This window comes from Semicossyphus pulcher, unplaced genomic scaffold (genome assembly GCF_022749685.1).
Source record: "Semicossyphus pulcher isolate SPU_LCO1_2020_fin unplaced genomic scaffold, fSemPul1.0.p SCAF_13, whole genome shotgun sequence".
In the NCBI taxonomy this organism is placed as follows: Eukaryota; Metazoa; Chordata; class Actinopteri; order Labriformes; family Labridae; genus Semicossyphus; species Semicossyphus pulcher.
Genome location: NW_027211637.1, coordinates 22,411,461 through 22,430,645, shown reverse-complemented (window position 1 = coordinate 22,430,645; position 19,185 = coordinate 22,411,461). Strand labels below are relative to the sequence as shown.

At 42.4% G+C, this 19,185-nt stretch overlaps 2 protein-coding genes across 3 annotated transcripts; one reads left to right on the top strand and one right to left on the bottom strand.

Moving 5' to 3' along the window:
• Positions 1-993: 993 nt before the first annotated feature.
• On the bottom strand, positions 994-3,831 carry lsm14b (LSM family member 14B). Its single transcript, XM_069660635.1, has 8 exons — positions 3,711-3,831; positions 3,466-3,629; positions 3,228-3,357; positions 2,947-3,141; positions 2,752-2,838; positions 2,482-2,643; positions 2,012-2,147; positions 994-1,367 (listed from the first exon to the last, which is right to left on the bottom strand). The coding sequence occupies exons 1-8, from the start codon at positions 3,829-3,831 to the stop codon at positions 1,208-1,210; spliced, it is 1,155 nt and encodes a 384-aa protein (XP_069516736.1). The 3' UTR covers positions 994-1,207.
• A 702-nt stretch (positions 3,832-4,533) lies between these two features.
• On the top strand, positions 4,534-17,243 carry LOC138589470 (transcription initiation factor TFIID subunit 4-like). Of its 2 annotated transcripts, none has more exons than XM_069659763.1 (15): positions 4,534-5,693; positions 6,783-6,937; positions 7,201-7,320; positions 9,146-9,301; positions 9,455-9,574; positions 9,699-9,788; positions 11,191-11,418; positions 11,565-11,700; positions 12,055-12,163; positions 14,547-14,716; positions 14,810-14,940; positions 15,063-15,188; positions 15,414-15,470; positions 15,558-15,677; positions 15,770-17,243. In XM_069659763.1, exons 1-15 carry the CDS (start codon positions 4,976-4,978, stop codon positions 15,935-15,937), a joined length of 2,604 nt encoding a protein of 867 aa, XP_069515864.1. In that variant the 5' UTR covers positions 4,534-4,975; the 3' UTR covers positions 15,938-17,243. The 2 variants fall into 2 exon arrangements, with proteins under 2 accessions (XP_069515864.1, XP_069515863.1); XM_069659762.1 differs by having other exon boundaries at positions 12,052-12,163.
• The last annotated feature ends 1,942 nt before the right edge of the window (positions 17,244-19,185 follow it).

The window sequence follows — 19,185 nt, the reverse complement described above, 5'->3', positions numbered from 1 at the left end:
GGGGGTTTTGAAAATGTCTTCTCTTTCATAAAAGAAAGAAAAATAGAAACACTGGATTTATTTGAATGTAAATGAACGCATTGCATCTCAAAGTATTGTTGATGCAATTACATGCAATAAATGTCAGAGAAATTAGCTGTTGACGGATTAAGGAAAACCCCCGTCCCTCAGTTTTTGGTATGATCCGGACAGTGAGTAGCCTACCACTTTCACTCACTGTAGACGGGGCATCCTTTGATTCATGAGAGCCAATCAGCCCACATTGTTCAGGCTGATCGGTGGAGCTATTGTGAAGAGTGACGGCTAAAGTTCATGCGAGCGCCTTCAGAAAGATTTGAATGCCACATCATTATACCAAGTCTTTTTGTTACGTTATTGCCATGCACCTGACTTCTGCTAGGTATTTGTCTGCCCTAGTCTTTCATATCAAGCGACCAAGATAAAGATGTTTTGTTGCTTTTGAAATTGTACACATTGGATAACGTTCACATCATGATCAACTAAAAACACCCTTTCCTTGTGAAGGAACCAATAATAGGACCCCAGAATAAAGATCCTGTTTGGCATGTTTAAAACTAAATTATGCACTTCACAAACTCATAAGGCGATAAATTGTAAAATTTCCATCAGAGAGCCAGAGACAATCATGTCAGCAATTTCCAGTTTATTTACATTTATCATACTTGTTGCTTCAGTTCGACAGAATAAAGCAATGCACAAGCTTCTTTAAATACACTTAAATTTAGTTCATTTGATGTTGACAACATTTATAGTTTACAACATTAGTTCATGAAATAAATGTACAAATTATAAGGAGAACTACCAAGAAGCAAAGCCAGAAACTTTAAACATAAAACAAAACACATTTTGGGAGTGAAATTCTACCATCTAGCAATACAGAAAACCAAAACGTAAACATTCATCTCCAATTTAATAGGAAAAAAAAATCTGGCAAAAATTCTAAAGAGGGAAAAAAAGGCAAACAGTGGACCATCTTGTGAGCCAGATGACAAGGAGAAATGAAAATACTGGCAATATGTGAGCCGATAATATGCCTCAGGGAGGGGAAAAAAACAAGAATAGATCCTTATTCATACAGTGCCAACAGAGCTGCTTTTGCTGATAATTATAATGGGTAACATAGTCCCATTTATTATACATAAGGGGCGAGCTTGCTTTAGAGTGCCTTGGTATCAAACTCTGACCTTCACATCTGTCCACTCCTGGTTCTGTAAGTAGACAGAGGCGGAGCAGTTCCCCGTCCTTGTCGTCCAATATAGCCTCCTCTGAAGCCCTGGCCCCTCAGGAACCGTCCAGGGACCCCAAAAGTCTCCAGATTGCGCTTCCTCTCCTCTGCCCATGTTAGTCTAAAACACAAAGAGACACAAACGCCTGTAGCGCTTTACTCAACATCACTGGGACTTTTAACTATGTGTATCACTCCGCCTCAGCCAGGTGTTCTGAATACGGTTAATTAACATTACAGCAAATTGGGTATGTCTGGATTGATCGAGCTGGTACCTCTGGATCACACAGCAGACTCTTATTTCACTGGTTTTATGATGAATTAAAACCTACAGATAAATGTACATGATAAAATGGCTGATCTTTGGTAACCAGAGTGCAGGCAAATGTTTGGGTTGCTTGGCAACAGAAATCCAGTTTTAGTAATGTTGTGGAACTCATTGAGTTGGTGGAGCAACAAATAATTATCTGTGGATTATTACCTTTTACTACTATTTGCCGCTTTTATAACCGTTGTATTAAATCAATATCACACTTGAGGTTGTGATGTTGTACTGAATATCAGCACGGCTGTGATTTGGTCGTATGCACGAGGCTGCAGGCTGATCGCCAAAGATCCATCTATACATTATCTTCCACTTATCCTGGGCCAGGTCGCTGTGGCAGCAGGCTAAGCAAGGTGACCCAGGCATCCCTCTCGAAGATAATCAGTAAAACATCACTTCCTCTCATGTGATATTGCTTAATTAAAAAAGCCATTAATTACCTGAACTTCTTATCAGATGAGATGTTGTCAAAGAAAGACTTTGCTTTGTCATAGTAGCATTTTGGTCCGAATTGATCCTCCTCCGTGGTCAAGTGCAATTCCTCCTTTTCTTTCTCCTCCACCTCATGATCTCCATCTGCAGACAGAAACATGTACTGATTCACCTTGAAAGTACGCCCTTTAGGCGCACGGGTTTTGCTCAGTTGGCAGAGCAGACACCCCCTACATAGAGGCTGCAGTCCTCGTCGCACTGATCGCAGGTTTGACTCCCTGTTGGCCGATCATTTGGTGCATGTCTTCCCCCACTCTCTACTCCCCACATTTCCTGTCTCTCTTCAGCTGTCCTATACAATATGCAAAATGTCTTTTTATTTAAAAGACAGATTTACTGATTTTAAACTCACATCTAAGCAACACCCCAGGTCTAAATACATTGGTGTATTAGTGGTTATTTGAGCTAATGAACCAACCTTTTAAATTCATCCTGTCTTGGACCTCTTTCTCCAGCTGCTCTTTAATAAACTGAGCATTTGAGGAATCAAAATCAAAGTCTGTGTCAAACTTTAGTGTGGCAGACGGAACATCAGCCACCATCAGCTGGCCTCTACTACGGTTCCTGCGCCTTCGAGCACCTAAGATTATGACAAAAAAAAGAAATTAATGTTTCAATTTAGTTGTTGCAATTTAGTTTTTGTTTTTTTTAACAAAACAAACCAAAAACGTGAAGGTTTGACAATTACCTTGTCTTCTTCTGGGTGGTGGCATGTTTTCTATATTCTGCTGGCGAGTTTCATGCAGAGCATTTGGCATACCTGGACCGGACTTTCCTTATGAATTTTTAAAAACGGTTAGTCAATCCGAGCCTTTAATTTTAGATTCATAAGTGGACATTGTAGCTTATTTTGCCATCCATTACTGTAATTCTGTATACTTACTGGTTGCTCCAGGGGCTCTTCTGGTCAGAGGACTCTCTTGTCTGTCCCTTGGGGGCCTCCTCCTCTCCCACCACTGCTCTGGCTCCTGGGATGAAGTCAGGGGTCTTCTCAGACTGGATCTATCTGCCTGAAGGGTTTGAACAGCCTTTTCCACCATGGGGCCCCTTCTGACATGTGAGCCTGGAAGTACAGGCCCTGCATGACAAACGCAATTATATATACATCTTGGTAACAGGTTAAAGGTCAGTTGACTAGGAATACATCTGCATTTAATGATTTACCAAGGCCAAGAGCTGCAGCATACTGTTGATTCAGGAGAGAGCTGGCAGCAAGCTGGTTGTAGGCGGGCATCCCTGCAGGGCTAAATGGTCCACGAGATGAGAAGACCCCAGAAGTCCCTGCAATGGATGACTGAACAAAAGATGTTTGAACAATTAAAAAATCATTATCTGTGTATCTATAAAATTAGTCTCCTTCCTAGTTCTCTATTTCGGGTTGTGAACCATTTGCTTCACATACCTGTACAATCGCAGGATCCGGGGGAAGTCCATGGTGAGATCTTGGGGGTTCACACAGTGCGATATCCTTAATATCACTTCCCCTGAAAGTGATGTACTCATAGACATCATCTTTAGGTGGTGTCGGTCTGTCAGTGGGCCGCCCCTCTGTTCCCAAACACCTGACTAGTTCAGAGACAATGTTTGATTTAGCTAACAATGTGACAATAATGTTAAGGCTGTATAGCATAGGCCGACTCAACTCACCTTTTGCAAGGACCACTGTGGAGTTCACTTTATCAATTGTGTATAAAATCCCCTCATAACGATTTTGGGCTTTTGAAATCAACCCTATTTTACAGCCAATATACGGCTTTGCTGAACTCATGGCTGCAGTATATCCAGGAACAATTTCAACCGGAACTCACATCTAGTACGAGCATTCAAGCCACGGGGCGACCACAAACAATTTATCGGCGTCCTCAGATAACTTGAAACCACGCCCACTGATTGAGGCATAAACGCACCTGGCAACCTCTAATTAACAGAATTCTCTTTGCGGACCTTTATCATGTTTTAGTTTGACTGGTGGTGTCTGATATAAAGCGTAATCGACAGCTGTGATATTTTCGTACTATTTATTTTGGCAGTGTTTGTGTGTGATATTTTATTTTTACAATAACTTTTGTCTTTCAGGATCAGATAGCCTGCCTTCTCTCTGAGCGCTGAGGCAGCTGCTTCTACAAAAAAATAGCAACTTCGCAGCCATTTTGGGTTCTTTACAATAAAATCTATGGATATACAAATCATTGATGCAGTGCCTTATCCTGCTTAGACATGTCAGAGAGCCTCCTCGCTATGAAGTGAGTCCCACCAGGGGCTGCTCTGTGAGCGGTATCGTTGTTTTCCCATCGAACTGCAAGACAGCGCTGACACTCTACACTGCAGCTCTGAACCATTTGTTCCAAGTTATATTTTATTCGATCAGCCAATCACAGCACCCGGTGGGGCCGCGTCATTGACGGTGCATCCAATCGGCGCATGCGTCTCACGAGCGAGCGTAGCTGGGCAAAGATGGCGGCGAGCTCCGATTTGCTGGATGATGTTTTGCTCAACACAGAGGTGGACGAAAAAGTAGTTAGAGATCTATTCGAATCTCTGGAGTGTGAGCGAACATAAGCAGAACGCGTCAACATAATAGTCAGACCGAAATCTTCAGCAAATCAAGTCGGCAGGTCAGCTGTAGTAAGTAACGTTAATTCAAATGTTCAGGGCAGCAAAATGGGACTTTCACAACAAGAGCTTGCTAAAGCAGGTAAGATAGCTGCCCACTCCGGTTAGCTAACATTAGCTAATTTTGATCACGTTGTTCAACTAATAGTAGCAGATTTTGACTCACTTGTGTGTTCCCCGAAACTACTTCGACTCGGAGAGTTGTCGACACCCTCCCCTTGTTTTCATGTGTTTCCGCTGGTGTAGGGGCAGAAGTGCACGGAGGTGTCAGTAACAGTACGGGGTCCCTCGGTTCAAGCATGGATGGAGCAGTCGGGACCTCGAACATGACAGCCGCTCAGAGTCAGCCGGGGACAGCCGGCGGAGTTGAAACTGTTGTATCCGAAGCAACATCTGTTGTTGGAAAACCTGGAACGAGTGCTGTTCAAACTTTGAATGGAAGTGCCGTGGTGATGAACTGTCATATACCCGGTGGAGCGTCTGCTGACAGCAGCGCGAGCGGTTCTCAGCCCGCTGTCACGCTCGTCAACAACGGACCTGTTTCTGTTAGCAAAGGAAGCGCAACAGTTTTGTCTGCCGCACCGAGTACTATCATCCGAACTACGAGTCCACATAGCGCTGTCACTTCCTCTCAACCCTCTGTGAAAAGTGTACCCACAGTCACGCTCGTGAGGCCACCTATGCAAACTCCTAACACCTCACAAAGCGGAGGGAGCGCTACAACTGTTTTAACTTCACCAGCCGTAAGTGTTACAAGCACGGCGGGCTCTATTTTAAACCCCTCTAAAACTATAATTCAGACTAGTGGGCACGTCATTGCTTCAACTGTTGCGACTGGGACAACAGCGACCATGAGGAGCCCCACAGTTTTGCAGAACTTGAGGACTTCAGTACCGACAACAATCGCTGCTACTCCTCCTGCAGGAATACGAGCTATTGCTCCACAGGTGTTGGCCCCTCGACTCACTCAGCCTCAACAAAACGCCCCAAACATCCAAAACATCCAGCTCCCTCCAGGTAACACAGAGTAAAGTTCATAGATTAAGAGCATTCTCTAACTGGTTAGTTACAGTGTTGTCTATTGGGCTGTGTAAAGCTAAGTCAGTAAAGTTGTTGCTATCAAACACAGACATATCTTTGTTTTATTTATTTATAGCTGTTAGTTGCTCCAAGGCAAGTAATGGTTTATGACACTCTAGTTCTAGCAGAGAGGACACAATATTTATTGTCTTTTAAAGCCAGATTAGAGGTAGGCAAGTTTCTAACTGCAGACTAGATTAAGTTATTCATCCTATAGTATATCTAACTAGCAAATTGGCAATCTGTTGTTATCTTTTGATTTATATCACTCTGTCTTGTCAGAGACAATAGCAAACTGTTGTCATATTGACAGCTAATAACAGGTAATCTTTAAATATCTATGTGAGTGTTTTGAAGTGTTTGTAAGGGCTGATTGTTAAAAACGGTCTCTGACCTCAAATATTACACCAAGTTTTTCGCAGAGACAGATATTGATTTTACCCATAACCAGTAAATGGTTCATTTTAGATTTTCTTTGATATAAAAGATGATTCATGTTGTAAACAAAATAATATAAATGCATGGAAATGAGTAGAGCTTTCCAATCAGAGAGCAACTGGTCATATCTACATAAACTGCAAAAACTAGGTTATTAAACAAGCAACACCATTAATATTAATAACATGCCTGTATCTAAAATACAGCTCAAAATGTTGATATTTTGCTGCTTAATTCTGCTGATAGGCCTCCCTGTAACTTGGTACTACTTTGTTATAGACCAGTGTAGTACTATTACACAGCCAGGGACCTATTTGTTGGAGAATGGGCAGGCTATAGGTATAGCTACTTTGCTGCTATACTGTTTAGTGAGTGCCTACAATATCTTTTGTGAAGACACCATATTTGTGGCTTATTATAGGATGACCGGCCCTTGACTAGCTGCTGTAGACCTCCCAGTAGACCTACAGATGGTTATCCATACCCACTCATATCAGAATCTCCATGCATACATACAGTAAATTGATGAGCCTTTTCAGAACAGAAACGCCCTGACACCTTAACCCCTCTGACCTTTGCCTCTCGCAGGCATGGTCCTGGTCCGCAGTGAAACCGGGCAGCTGCTGATGATTCACCAGCAGACTTTGGCTCAGATGCAAGCTCAGTCGCAGTCCCAAAGTGCCATGACACCACGACCAGCAGCCCCCACCAGCACTCCACCTGTCCAGATCACTTCTCTACAGGTAACAGGACATTGGACACATGGGTACAGTCACACAGAAAATGTGACTCATTCATGTAAGATAGTGACGCATACATCTGATAAACTGGATTGGTATTTACTTTCGTGTGCATATCAGTAATAGGACAATTCTGTTCACACTTTAAGAATAATACTATGAAAAAAGGTTACATACAGTGTCATGTAATATTGGAAACAGAGTGGTTATCCCGTTAGTTTAAGTGGGGAAGTGTTGACCAACTCATATTCCATGCTCTTCTGCAGGCTCCAGGCGCATCACTGCTGCCTCGTCCCGTTACCCCCACCACCATTATTAAACAAGGTTCACCGGTCCAAACCACTGTGACGGCCACCACCACACTGCAGAGGCCTCCTGTTCTGCAGGTAACTCCCCCACATAACTCATTGGGTATTACATCTCCTAGGCAGGGCATAAAGTACTTAAGCAAACTGAATTCTCAACTCAACTTTATTTATAAAGCACTTTTTATACATACAAGCATGCAACCCAAAGTGCTCCACAAAGGAACAAACTGACAGAAAAATAGAACAACAACAAATATAATTTTAAAAGACTTGAATAAAAAAAAATTAAATCACTGCAGTAAAACCAATAAAATGTTAGTTACCAATAAATTAAAAACAGTAAAAAGTTTAAGAGAAAATTAATACCAGAGATAAAACTATGATGAGAAATTTGGCAATAAAATGATTGCAAATTAAAAGCCAGATTAAAAAGAAAGGTCTTTAATTTCCTTTTAAGAATAGAGACAGAGCTGTCTGTTATGATATCGAGAGGCAGTGAGTTACATAGTTTTAGGGCATAAAAACAGAAAGCTCTCTCGCTGGTGCTTGTGTGGGACACATAAGGAACATTTCAAAGAGAAGTATTCGAGGACCTCAGTGATCAGAAGATCTCTGATGTAGGGAGGAGCAAGGTGATTTAAAGCTTTATAAATGAGTACAAGAACTTTAAAATCAATTCTAAAAGGAATGGGTAGCCAGTGCAGTGTCTTTAGCAGCGGGGTTATGTGATCGATTTTCTTTTTTCGTCCATGAGTTTAATCCGTCAGAGTTGTGTGCTCTGAATGGAACTTCATGTTTATAAGCTGCAGCTTAAACATTTGAAAGCAGCCAATTTGGCTTAAATTAGCCCCAATCATAAAAGTCGCTCACACGGTCTAAAAAGGCTTTTTTTCCCCAACCAGTCGTGGCAGGTAGATAAAACTTCTACCTGCCACTCCTGACACCGATGCGTTGCTCGCTCTGCACCTCTTGTGACTCAGAGAAATCAATTTCATCAGTGGAATCAGCACCATGTTGCCCCCTATTCTCTCTTTGGCAGATCAATCTAGACATAAAGTGTGATCTTCATGACCTCAAGCTGTTCCCCCTACCTCACGTCAGACCCAAAAGACTTCCCTCTTTGGTTAGGATCGGCAAAAATGTGCACAGAAAAAGATTTGAATTAGCTTGAAGCAAACAAAAAGCACATCGGGTTCACTCATATGTTTGAAGAAGCTTGTTAGTTTTAATTAATCATTTCTCAGATTTCCACGAGCACATGTCTTGTTGTTGGCAACCTGCTGGGAGCAGCTCTGCAGCTAATTAAGGCTAACAAGGTGAATATAAAGCTTTACAAGCATAGCTACATGCAATCTCTCTTGGACCAGCAAGGATTTATTTCCTACCCTGAAATGCTTCATAAAAATAGTCCCAGAATCCGTTACACAGGTTGTATGGTAATCCTTTTGTTCTGCCTGTTAACCATGCAATGAAAGGATGGGTTTTGTGTCAAGGCCGGAACATTTGTTTTCATCTCTGTGTATTCTCTGGGTAGCCTGTTTGTATGCTCACTTAAAAAACCTGGCTGGTTGTGTTAATCATTCTTGTGAGTCATGGTTGTTCAGGTTGCCATGAGATTTCCATTAAAACATCATTTAATACATTTCAATAGACCCAATTAATTATTTTCCTGTGGAACAACATGCTTTTCTACTGTGATTTAGGTATGCAGATGAGGCATAGTCAGCTTACAAGAGCTTGTGTTGTATGCATGTTCTTTGATAGCAAGCTCAGGGGAAAAATCGTACTGGTCCTAGTAGTTGACAATACTGTTACCCTGGAGCAGACATGTCAAAGATGTTAGTCTGACCTTGTCATTTTCCCGAGCCTCATGTCATGACTGCATATTCACCGATTTTTATAGAACACCATCATGCTGGGAGGAAGTGCCACCACCCCAGGACAGCCGCTAGGCACACCCAGCACAGTGCAGCCTGGATCTGCAGCCGCAGCAGTTACACAGAGGGTGGGGGCCCTTGCGACCACTGGGACCCCTGTCACTCCAACAGCTATCACAGCTGTAAGAGACAAGTACTAACCTTGAATGCTTTTGTCTATGAGATCTTTTAAAGCTCACTACAAAGATACTCCACATTTCTACTGTTAACTGTAAATTTGTTGTGTAGGATGTGTAAGAAAAATGTTTTTTTTTCTGTGTGTGTGTGTGTTACAGGAGACGCTGGAGAATGTGAAAAAATGTAGAAACTTTCTGTCCACCTTGATCAAGCTGGCAAGTGGGAAACAGTCCTCTGAGACCACGGCGAACGTAAAAGAGCTGGTCAAGAATCTGCTGGTGAATTTCTCTCGCCCTCACACCATCTCTTTCTTTAAACTCTCTTTTTTCCTCGTCTGTATACCTGTCTTATTTAACGGTTCTTTTTGTCCTGATACGTATTTCTGTGTTTATTCTACAAAAGGAAGCGAAGATTGAGCCTGAAGATTTCACCAGCAGGTTATACCGGGAGCTCAACTCCTCACCACAGCCGTACCTTGTGCCTTTCCTCAAGGTGAGATCATTAACTATCAAACATGCATCCAATATGGATTTCTTCCTACCGCCCACCAGGTAGTGCTGGAGGTTTTTGAGCTGGTGTTTGTTCTTTAAAAATCTGCTTCTGACTAGAACAGATGCTATTGTGCACAGTAAACTGAGTGTAAGTGCACTCAGATGGTGATATCCCAATTCTCTTAGGACCCACGTTTCATTAATCCTCCCTGCACGCTGTCATTCACATAATCTATTTGCCCAACCAAAACAGTTTCCATCTTCCAAAAGTTTTTACGAAGTGGAAACTGAAGCATTTAGCAAAGTCGGCTAGTTTGAATTGAAATATGCGTTAAGTCTGAGTTGTAAAACATGCTGTGACTATTACAGGGTTACATTTCAGTGTAACACAACAGGAGAGAAAGAAAAACTTGTATAACTGTTGTGTTTGTCAGTTTACACCAATGACTGTATATATAGATGGACAACGCGTCTCCATCTGCTCCCATTGTACGTAATTGATGCCAAAATAGCCCCTGTGATAGGCGCTGCCATCTTGCGATGGTGACGTCATACGGAGCCAGAGTCTGCGCAGTAGAGATCGGCGAGTGAAGCGGCCGTAGCCACTTCCGCTAACCCAAACACACACTTAACTTACCGAAAAAACAGCAAGGATCCCGCATACCGGCGTGTTTAACAACAGCTTCTCTGTGTTGGTCTGAGGTTAACGTTCACAGGTATGGAAACTTCAATGACTGTAGTGATTGTTTTAGTAACGTCTCCTCTCGCTGTTCGTCCTCCGCTCTGCTCACCCGGAACAGATCGGCTGCAGGAGCCTAATTTGTCAACAGAGCTGTCAATCATCATTTTGACAGCATCAAATAACTAATTAAAAATACACTTGGACGTAAATCAGCACGATAAGAACTAACTATAATGACAGAAACCATGTTTGAGAAAAATGTATCGGGTGTGTATTTTGATTTTATAGTTTGACTCATGTCCCATCTGTTAACATGGAAGAGGTGCGCTTTATGACCTATACTGCAGCCAGTTAGCAGGGGGCGATAGAGATGTTTTGGCTTCACTTTTAGGGAGCTGTCATGTCTTCCATCTTTTTATACAGTCTATGGTTTACACAGACATCACTTGTCTGTAAACTTCATGTAAAGACAATATAAAGAGTACTGAAAAGTAGTGATTTGCATGTAAAACGATGAGAGAGTACAGCGTGAGAGATTTTTTTCTCTGCAAGCATCAGCCTTATGTCCCCTTTTAAGATGACAACATTAAAATAGTTAATCTATTCTAATCTAAAACATATTTATCAGTGCCATATGTGTAGATTTGTCATTGGAAATGTGGTTCCTGTGTGTAAAGTTATCAATCTGGATATATATTCACTTTTCTGTGTCTGCCTGCAGAGAAGTCTCCCAGCCCTGCGTCAGATGACCCCAGACTCAGAGGCCTTCATCCAGCAGAGCTTGCTTCCTCTGCCCAGCACTCAGCCTGCTGCAGCAGCCCCCACCGCCCTCACCGCCGTGGTGCTACGACCTCCTCTCTCCACCGCCTCCACTCCGACCACCAGCACCGCTGCGACCAAAACCACGGTCATCAGCCTCACTCAGACGCCTCACAGCAAACCTGGACTGGTAATTTGTCACATGCTGTGAATTAAATAATTTGTGATATTCATTGACATGCACAAAGCAGTAAAAACCTCGTACGAGCGAGTTTCTTTATTCTAGTCCGTGCTTTTATTTAGTGTTTCTCTTTCTCTGTCCCTGAATGTGCGCAGATAACGCCCCAGCAACAGGGGACCATCTTAAGGCCACAGGTGACGCTGGCTCAGTCTCCCATGGTAACGCTCAGAGGACAACCTCACAACCGGATCATTGTGAGCCAGCCGCAGGTGGTCAAACAGCTACACACAGGTGTGTGTTCAACAGTCACTTACACTTCTTTTATCTCTTCTACCAATGAACTCAATATGCAGTTTATTGTTTATTCATATATGTTACTTTCTTTATTTTGTATCATATCAAACCATCTGTGGACAGGCTCAGATGCATTAAAGAAAATAATGTCATATGTCATGCTTCCATCTTGTGGATACTGTCTGTAATTGCAGGATACAAATATGATTCCAACAGAAATTACATTCACATCATAGCCCATGTTTTAAACAGTACACTGACAGTTTTATCACGAACTACAATTCATTTCTCTCAGTTAGTTCCTGAATTCTGAATTTGCCTTTGTTTATGTGCTAATATTTATTCCAGCAGTCAAGCAAACACTGGCTCCAGGGGCCAAAGGAGTACAAGTAATCAGTCAGTCCGCGCTCACCGCTGCTCAGAGGAACAAGCTGAAGGAAGCAGGAGGGGGGACGTTCAGGTTTGTGACACATTCAAATAAATATAATCCCTGGCTGTGTTCAACATGCCATACTATATACTATATACTACATACTGCATGCTACGTTCAGCAATCGTATGTCGTACGGAGCTGTTCAAATTTATTTTGCAGCACGCTATGCCAGGCGCCAGTTTCCGGTATTGGAAAGCGGAAGTAAACAACAGCCTGCCAAAAGCAAAAAGCTGCTTCTTTAGCTATAGCGCCCTCTTCTGCTGCCGTCTGCCATTTCAACTGCCGTTGTGATGTTCCAGCGCTTTGCATTGTGGGATACAGTAGGCGAGGTAGACTGTTCTGATGCATACTGCGACATCCGGGTAGTTTTGGCATACTGTAAATGTTGCTTTTGTTTGTATACTGCATACTTAATTTTGGCCAAATCAGTCCGTACTGCTAGTATAGTATGGCATTTCAAACACAGCCACTGTCTCTTGAATGTTGCTCTCCTTATTGTCCCTGTTCCAGCAGTTTTTTGTTTTAGTATACTTGATGTTGAAACTATGTTAGAAGTTAAACTTTTTTTCTACATTCAACAACACACACGTAAAATTTTCTCCTCGTATATTTAGAAGCTGGAACCAGGGTCGTATTTCAAAGACAGAATTAATCAGAAAGTATTTTGATTATCGAGTAGGGATTTGAAATTTGTCTCTATGTCTCATATAAACAATGCATGTTTTACAGAAATGTTTGACACTGAAGCTTTTACTACTTAAGCAGGCTGTTCTATAAACATAAGTCTGGCCTATAAGTACGAATACTTTTTCAGCATGTCAAATTAGAGTCCTGGTTTCTGCTCATATTTTACCAACCTTGTGTTGTTTAATGATAAATTGATTAACACAGACACGTTTGCTAATTAATGCCCTAATCATCTTAAGTGTCATCTTCATAAGCGTATCTGGTGGTGGATAATTCATCGTGGTAGTTGACACAAAGTCAACAAAACCTGATTTTTGCTTTAACAAAGGGGCATATTGGTCTACAGATGGCAATAAACAGGATTTATTACAGGGCTATTGTACTAGATAAGACTGTAACCATGTAAATACTGTCCTGGTTTATACTTTTTTAAGCCTGGCTAACACATTTGTGAGCATAAAGTAGTGCTTTTTTAGCATTCACGCCTCACAGTGCTTATATATTTGATGTAATTTTAGCATCTTTCATGGTAATCTAATTTGTTTACATTTTTGTCTGTGGAAAAATTATTAAATTGGTGTAGTTTTTGTTGCTTTCCTCACATTAACTTTAATATAAATATTGAAATACTTCACTGATGGTTTGCATTTTTCTAGGTTCATCATCAGGAGCCGAGTGCACCAGCTGGACGTAAAAAAATAGGTCTTTTCTCTCACGCCCAACTTAGCTTCGAGCAATGTCTTGGTTTCAATTAACACCAAGTGCAGTCGGTGTAAGTCTAACTGACACTCGTCGTAGCTGCGCCTAGTCTTATGATGCGCGTCTACGTGAACACCTGCAAAGCTGTGAATGTTGCCAAGCAACACACATCTCCACTCTCTAACTTCCACTCCCATCAAATCATCGACAGAAGATATGGATAACATAAAAGAAAAGTAAAGAAAAAATCATTTTACGGGTAGCGGAAAAAAGGAAAACTCAGAGTTTGTGCAGAACATAAAAATGTTTTCACAGCAAAGTGAACAAACAAACACACAAAACAAACCCAAAATATATCGACAAGAATTGATCACTCTGCACTCAATACTGATGAGCATGCCATAATCGAGAACATTTATAATATCTCCTACGGTGTTTTGAAAGGCCAGGCTGGCATCAAATCTGAGCTCAGTCAGCACCTGCAGGGCGGGGACAGCTCCGCGTTTCTACCCGACACATAATGGAGTTGAAGGGAGAGCGTGTTAATACATTCAAATGGGGCTTGTCTGCTGAAATGACACCTTTCGATCTCTCTCGTCTTAATGCCCTTTCCTTATTAATCATCCTGTGTAACAACAAGACGCGCTGCCAGTGTGCTTTTCTCTTAAGTTTGTGAGCGTTACTTTTACCATTTGTTTCACCCTGGATTTAAGTCAGACTTTCTAAACTTGCGCCTGCTCCATCCCAGGCGTTAAAGATACGCTCGGGTGCAACACGAACAGGGCGTCTAGAAGTCTAACTGGTGCACAGGGCGCAATTTAAAGTTGGTTGTCACGGCTCTAGGCCGACGTCGCGTTACACCCAGGCGTACGCCCAGCTGGTGCTCTCTGCTCCAGGAGACGACTACGACTACAGCCAAATGAAACTATTGGGATTACTTTGTATTAAAGCCAAAACAGAGATCAGATTTTTACACACTTTGAATTGTTTTTTATCTGCCTTGTCACTTTGTTATTTCACCCAGGGATGATGATGATATCAACGATGTGGCCTCCATGGCAGGAGTCAACTTGTCAGAGGAGAGCGCCCGTATCCTCGCGACCAACTCTGAGCTTATAGGCGTGGTGACTCGCTCCTGTAAGGATGAGTCCTTCCTGTCCACCTCTTTGCTCACCCGGAGAGCTCTGGAGATCGGTGAGACACAGAAACTTAATCGAGCACCTTTTTCCCACTAAAGGCCGACACTGTCTCACTCTGGTCAAACGGTTGTCTGCACTGTTGTGACAGGTAAGAAGTTTGGTGTCAGCGAGCTGGGCGCAGATGTGATCAACTACATTTCTTACGCTACACAGCAGCGACTACAGAACCTGCTGGAAAAGGTGTCACAAGTGGCGCAGCAGAAGAACGGAACCTTCAAGGTGACTGTAAATTACAGCCAGTTGAGATCTGCTTTGATATATTGACTTTGACTCCGTTTTAACTCTTTCTGTTTTACCTTCCTGTCCTTTCCGGCGACATCTTACTTTCCGTTGCCCTTCAGGAGGACGAGCGGTACGAGCAGGTCGGCGATGTGCGGGCACAGCTGAAATTCTTCGAGCAGCTGGATCAGATGGAGAAGCAAAGGAAGGAAGAGCAGGAGAGGGAGATTCTCTTAAAGGCTGCCAAGGTAACAATATATAACAAGGGCACATTCTATCATTGGCAGGAAGAATCCTACACACTGTCATAATTGCACAGACAAGGCAAGTAAGGTCAGCGTCATTAGTATACATCTGCTGCTGTCGCTCGAGAACAGCCCTGCTAGCGGAGTGAGTGAATGAATAAAACAATTGATTGAATAAATTGAACATATCCATCTTGAAATATTAAAATGTCCTCTACCTCTCTGCAGTCTCGGTCGAGGCAAGAAGACCCGGAGCAGCTCCGACTTAAACAGAAAGCCAAAGAGGTAAGTGCACGCGAGGATAAGTCGCTGTGCTCTGTGAAGCATTCTGATTATGTGAGACTAATCTGCGTGTTAATGCGTGTATTCCAGATGCAGCAGCAGGAGCTGGCTCAGATAAGACAGAGAGAGGCCAACCTGACGGCGCTGGCAGCAATCGGCCCGAGGAAAAAACGGAAAATGGACTCCCCTGTTAGGGGTGCCAGCGCAGAGGTGAGGAACATGTAGGCATTTATTTCAAATTTGAAAAGACCTGAAAAACGCTTGTAACATCTTTCTTGCGTTTGCTCCATCTTACACACCAGGGCTCGGGGTCCGGCCCCTCCCAGCCTGGAGGCTCCGGTGGGGCGGGTTCCAGACAGTTTACACGACAGAGAATCACAAGAGTCAACCTCAGGGACCTGCTCTTCTGCCTGGAGAACGAAAGAGGGACCAGTCACTCGCAACTGCTCTATAAAGGCTTCCTCAAATAGCACCTGTGGTGAAATGACTCGTTTGGTGGAATCCAGAGAAGCAGAGTTGAACGTCAGCTCAGACCCTCTCTGCAGGTACCGTCTGTAATCACCCACTTCTGAGAGATTTGTCTGAAGAGAATCATCTTGAACACTGAAAAGATTTTTTAAAACCTCCTCAAGCAAAGGCCTTTTTGTATTTGCAGCTGGGAGATGGTGCAAACATTGGAATACTCTCCCCTGATTTCAGTTTGCCTCTCAGCTCGGTTTGCTCTTCGGAGACCGGTTGCACCCGACCACACTTCACTCATGCACTGCCTCATGCTGCACACAAGCAAACATGTCTTTAAGGAAACTGAACAACTCTCATACGAGAACCTCGCCAGGGTTAATTCACCGGCATCTGTGTTGTAGCAGCAAATCTCTGTGAAGTCGTTCCATTTCAGATGAACACATACAGCCTGCAGTATTGACCATTTTAAAGTAAACACTCTGTTTAACTTCTTAACAGGGAGTTTAATTTATTACACATTTAGAGTATATTTTAGCAGACTTGTAACGCCTGTGGATTTTCTTACAGAGACTAATCTTAAAGTCTTGTCATCTGCTGAGTTGCCTTCTTACCAAATTAAGCCATATGGATTAGATTGATTGATCAGCTTCAGTAACGTCATCTGTCCAGCCGTCTTTTACGATCTGTGCTTTATTGTTTCGTTCTAACCTTTCTTTGTCTTTGCTTCATTGGAAACAAAAAAGATTATTTATATGTTTTCTGTAATCACAGGTGTTGGTTTATGAGAGGCCCTGACAGTGATTGAAAGAGAAAATCCACTTTTGATTCAGATTCTAACGCATTGAGTACAAAGACTAAAGACACTTCACATTCCTAACTATCATTTGTAAAGCATACCAAACTCAGCCGATTGAATCGTGTCTTCATGGACAATAAAAGTAAAACTCAACCTAAAGAGAGTCCTTTTCAAACACTAGTGCAGTCGCTTTTCAAGCGGAATTCAATGTTTCATTCAAACCTGTTGAAATATGAATAGTTTGAACTGTAATGATGTGATCGCACATAAAAGTGAAGCGCAGCAGATAACGCTTGCCCACGAACAAAGTAGCAATCCGCTGTCCAGAGTCCCAGAATGCACTCGCCTTTAAAGTAGTGTGCCTTGTATTCCAACAGACGGCGATAATACGCTGCCTGCTTCAAACCATAGACTGTATAAATAATGGACGTAGTCTCAGTGACGTCACCCACTGGTTTCTGAAGCAGCGTTTTGAAGCCCGAATTGCGCCGCCGCTGGGGGTCGCCATATTGGAAATGCCAGAGGAGGCGGAGCGCGGCAGAGCTAAAGCCTATGGCTGAGCTCGATGGGCGGGCCGCAAGAATCAGCCAGCTACGGCTATGAAGCTAGGCTATATGCTCCTCAGCGTAGCTAGCGGTTATTAGCTATAGACTGTATAAATAATGAATGAGCTTGTTTGACTTTGCCAGGAGGAGATTCTGTCGGTGACTGACTGCAGGTGTTTAGTTATCAGACTAAAGAAGTAGCTGACCGGTGAGAGAGCGGCGAGCCGACACGTAACGGGAAACTTAAAATAACCGATCTTCTCATCACTGCAGTCCGCTGTAATCTCTTAAACTCCTGACTCCTACTTACTGGCCGACGATTAAATAAATGTTTGATAAACACTGTACAGGCTAACAAGCAGCTAAAGCCAGCACAGTATACCTGCTACTTGGTGCTAAAAATATTTCAATACAATAACACTAACATTTAACTCACCGAAAAGCTGGAGCTCAGACTTCTTGCACGGCCATAAAGTTCCATAAATCCCACAGAGACAGATTATTTGTCCAAACTTTGAATGACACGCACAAACAGGTGAAGTTAAGCTCAGTGTCTGTGTCTGTGTTGATGTCTAGCAGATGACCAGCAGGATCCACCTGTCAATCAAGTGATCCGGCCCCTATGATTTAAGGCTTAATATGATTAAAACGGGTGTGTTGCCTGCAGCAAAACGGTAGTATTTCACTCCAGCATCTCTCGCTGGGCCGTTCCTTTCAGAGGGAGAGGCGCAATGCATGCTGGGTGTTGTAGGAATATAAAACGGGCGAAACCGCAGCTGTTTGTACGACTTTCTCCACAGCTATGGCGCCAATTTCAAATATTATTGCTTCTATCAATTACAGAGAACACCAGCTTTGACTGACAGTGGCGTGAACTGCTCCTTTAAGGCAAAGATTGGACATATGTCGCTGTGTGTAACAAAACAGAAAAATCTAAATTAGGATGGAATTTGGAAACAATGGTTGTTAATGTGAAGTGTCCGGGTCTACAGCTCATCTGCTGTGGTTTGAATTTTAAAAGTGGTGTTTTGAGAAATTAATCCTAACAATGTTTTTGTCATTTAAGTCAATCAAAGTTTGTCTATAAGTTGTTTGTCCATATTTTTATATTTATGAGTGATGGATGTTGGGAAACATGAAATGCAGAATAAGGAACAGCACTTTGACAGATCCATTTTTTTAAGTCGATCAGATGAACATACCCACTTTATAACTTTTTATATTTTTAGTGCACATACTAACTTTGATCTTTTTACCTTTTTGTCATTTTATGAATGAGAATTTTACGAATGTTTACCTGCAGATTTTATTACTGTACATACTAAGGTTGCTATTTGTAGATTTATCAGAAGACAATTTCAAGTTGGGCATATTTGTCTTATTTTTCACATGTGTAAATAATACACGTGTGAGAAATAAGACGAATATAGGATGAGTTCTTGCCAATGTATTGTACATTTTGCACAGCCATTTGTTTATATGTAAATATCTGAATCTAAAAGAAGTTTTTAATTGCTATTTTACAATCGATTGGGAGAGAATGATCTCTATTAAAACAAAAAACAAACATATCTGTGTTGTCTTCAATGACTGTTGCAAGTTTGGTAATTTAGGGCTTTGTACCGTAGTTCATGTTAGAGCTTAGAACACTGCGAGAGCACACATGTGAAGGCTCCCTCTCCACCTGCAAGTTATCCAATATTTTCTGTGATTTGTTTACAGCAGGGGTCTCCAACAGGTAGCTTGCGAGCTACCGGTAGCTCACAGCCTTGGTTTCAGTAGCTCGCCAAGAGGTTCACAGACTCTGTACAAAAAAATCAGACGACAATAAATGCACCTTGAAAGCTTCCTCCCACTTCAATTAAATCAAATACACAGATGTCCCACCCCCTCCAATACAAAATAATAGGATAGG

Bases quoted from the DNA above. Each gene is read 5' to 3' on its own strand.
- lsm14b (XM_069660635.1), bottom strand. From the start codon at position 3,831: ATGAGTTCAGCAAAGCCGTATATTGGCTGTAAAATAGGGTTGATTTCA. The intron at 3,142-3,227 runs GTAAATCATTAA...TTTGTCATGCAG, and splicing joins TGCTGCAGCTCTTGGCCTTG to GGCCTGTACTTCCAGGCTCA. The intron at 1,368-2,011 runs GTAATTAATGGC...TTTGTGTTTTAG, and splicing joins TCATCTGATAAGAAGTTCAG to ACTAACATGGGCAGAGGAGA.
- LOC138589470 (XM_069659762.1), top strand. From the start codon at position 4,976: ATGGATGGAGCAGTCGGGACCTCGAACATGACAGCCGCTCAGAGTCAG. The intron at 7,321-9,145 runs GTAACTCCCCCA...CGATTTTTATAG, and splicing joins AGAGGCCTCCTGTTCTGCAG to AACACCATCATGCTGGGAGG. The intron at 14,941-15,062 runs GTGACTGTAAAT...GTTGCCCTTCAG, and splicing joins AGAAGAACGGAACCTTCAAG to GAGGACGAGCGGTACGAGCA.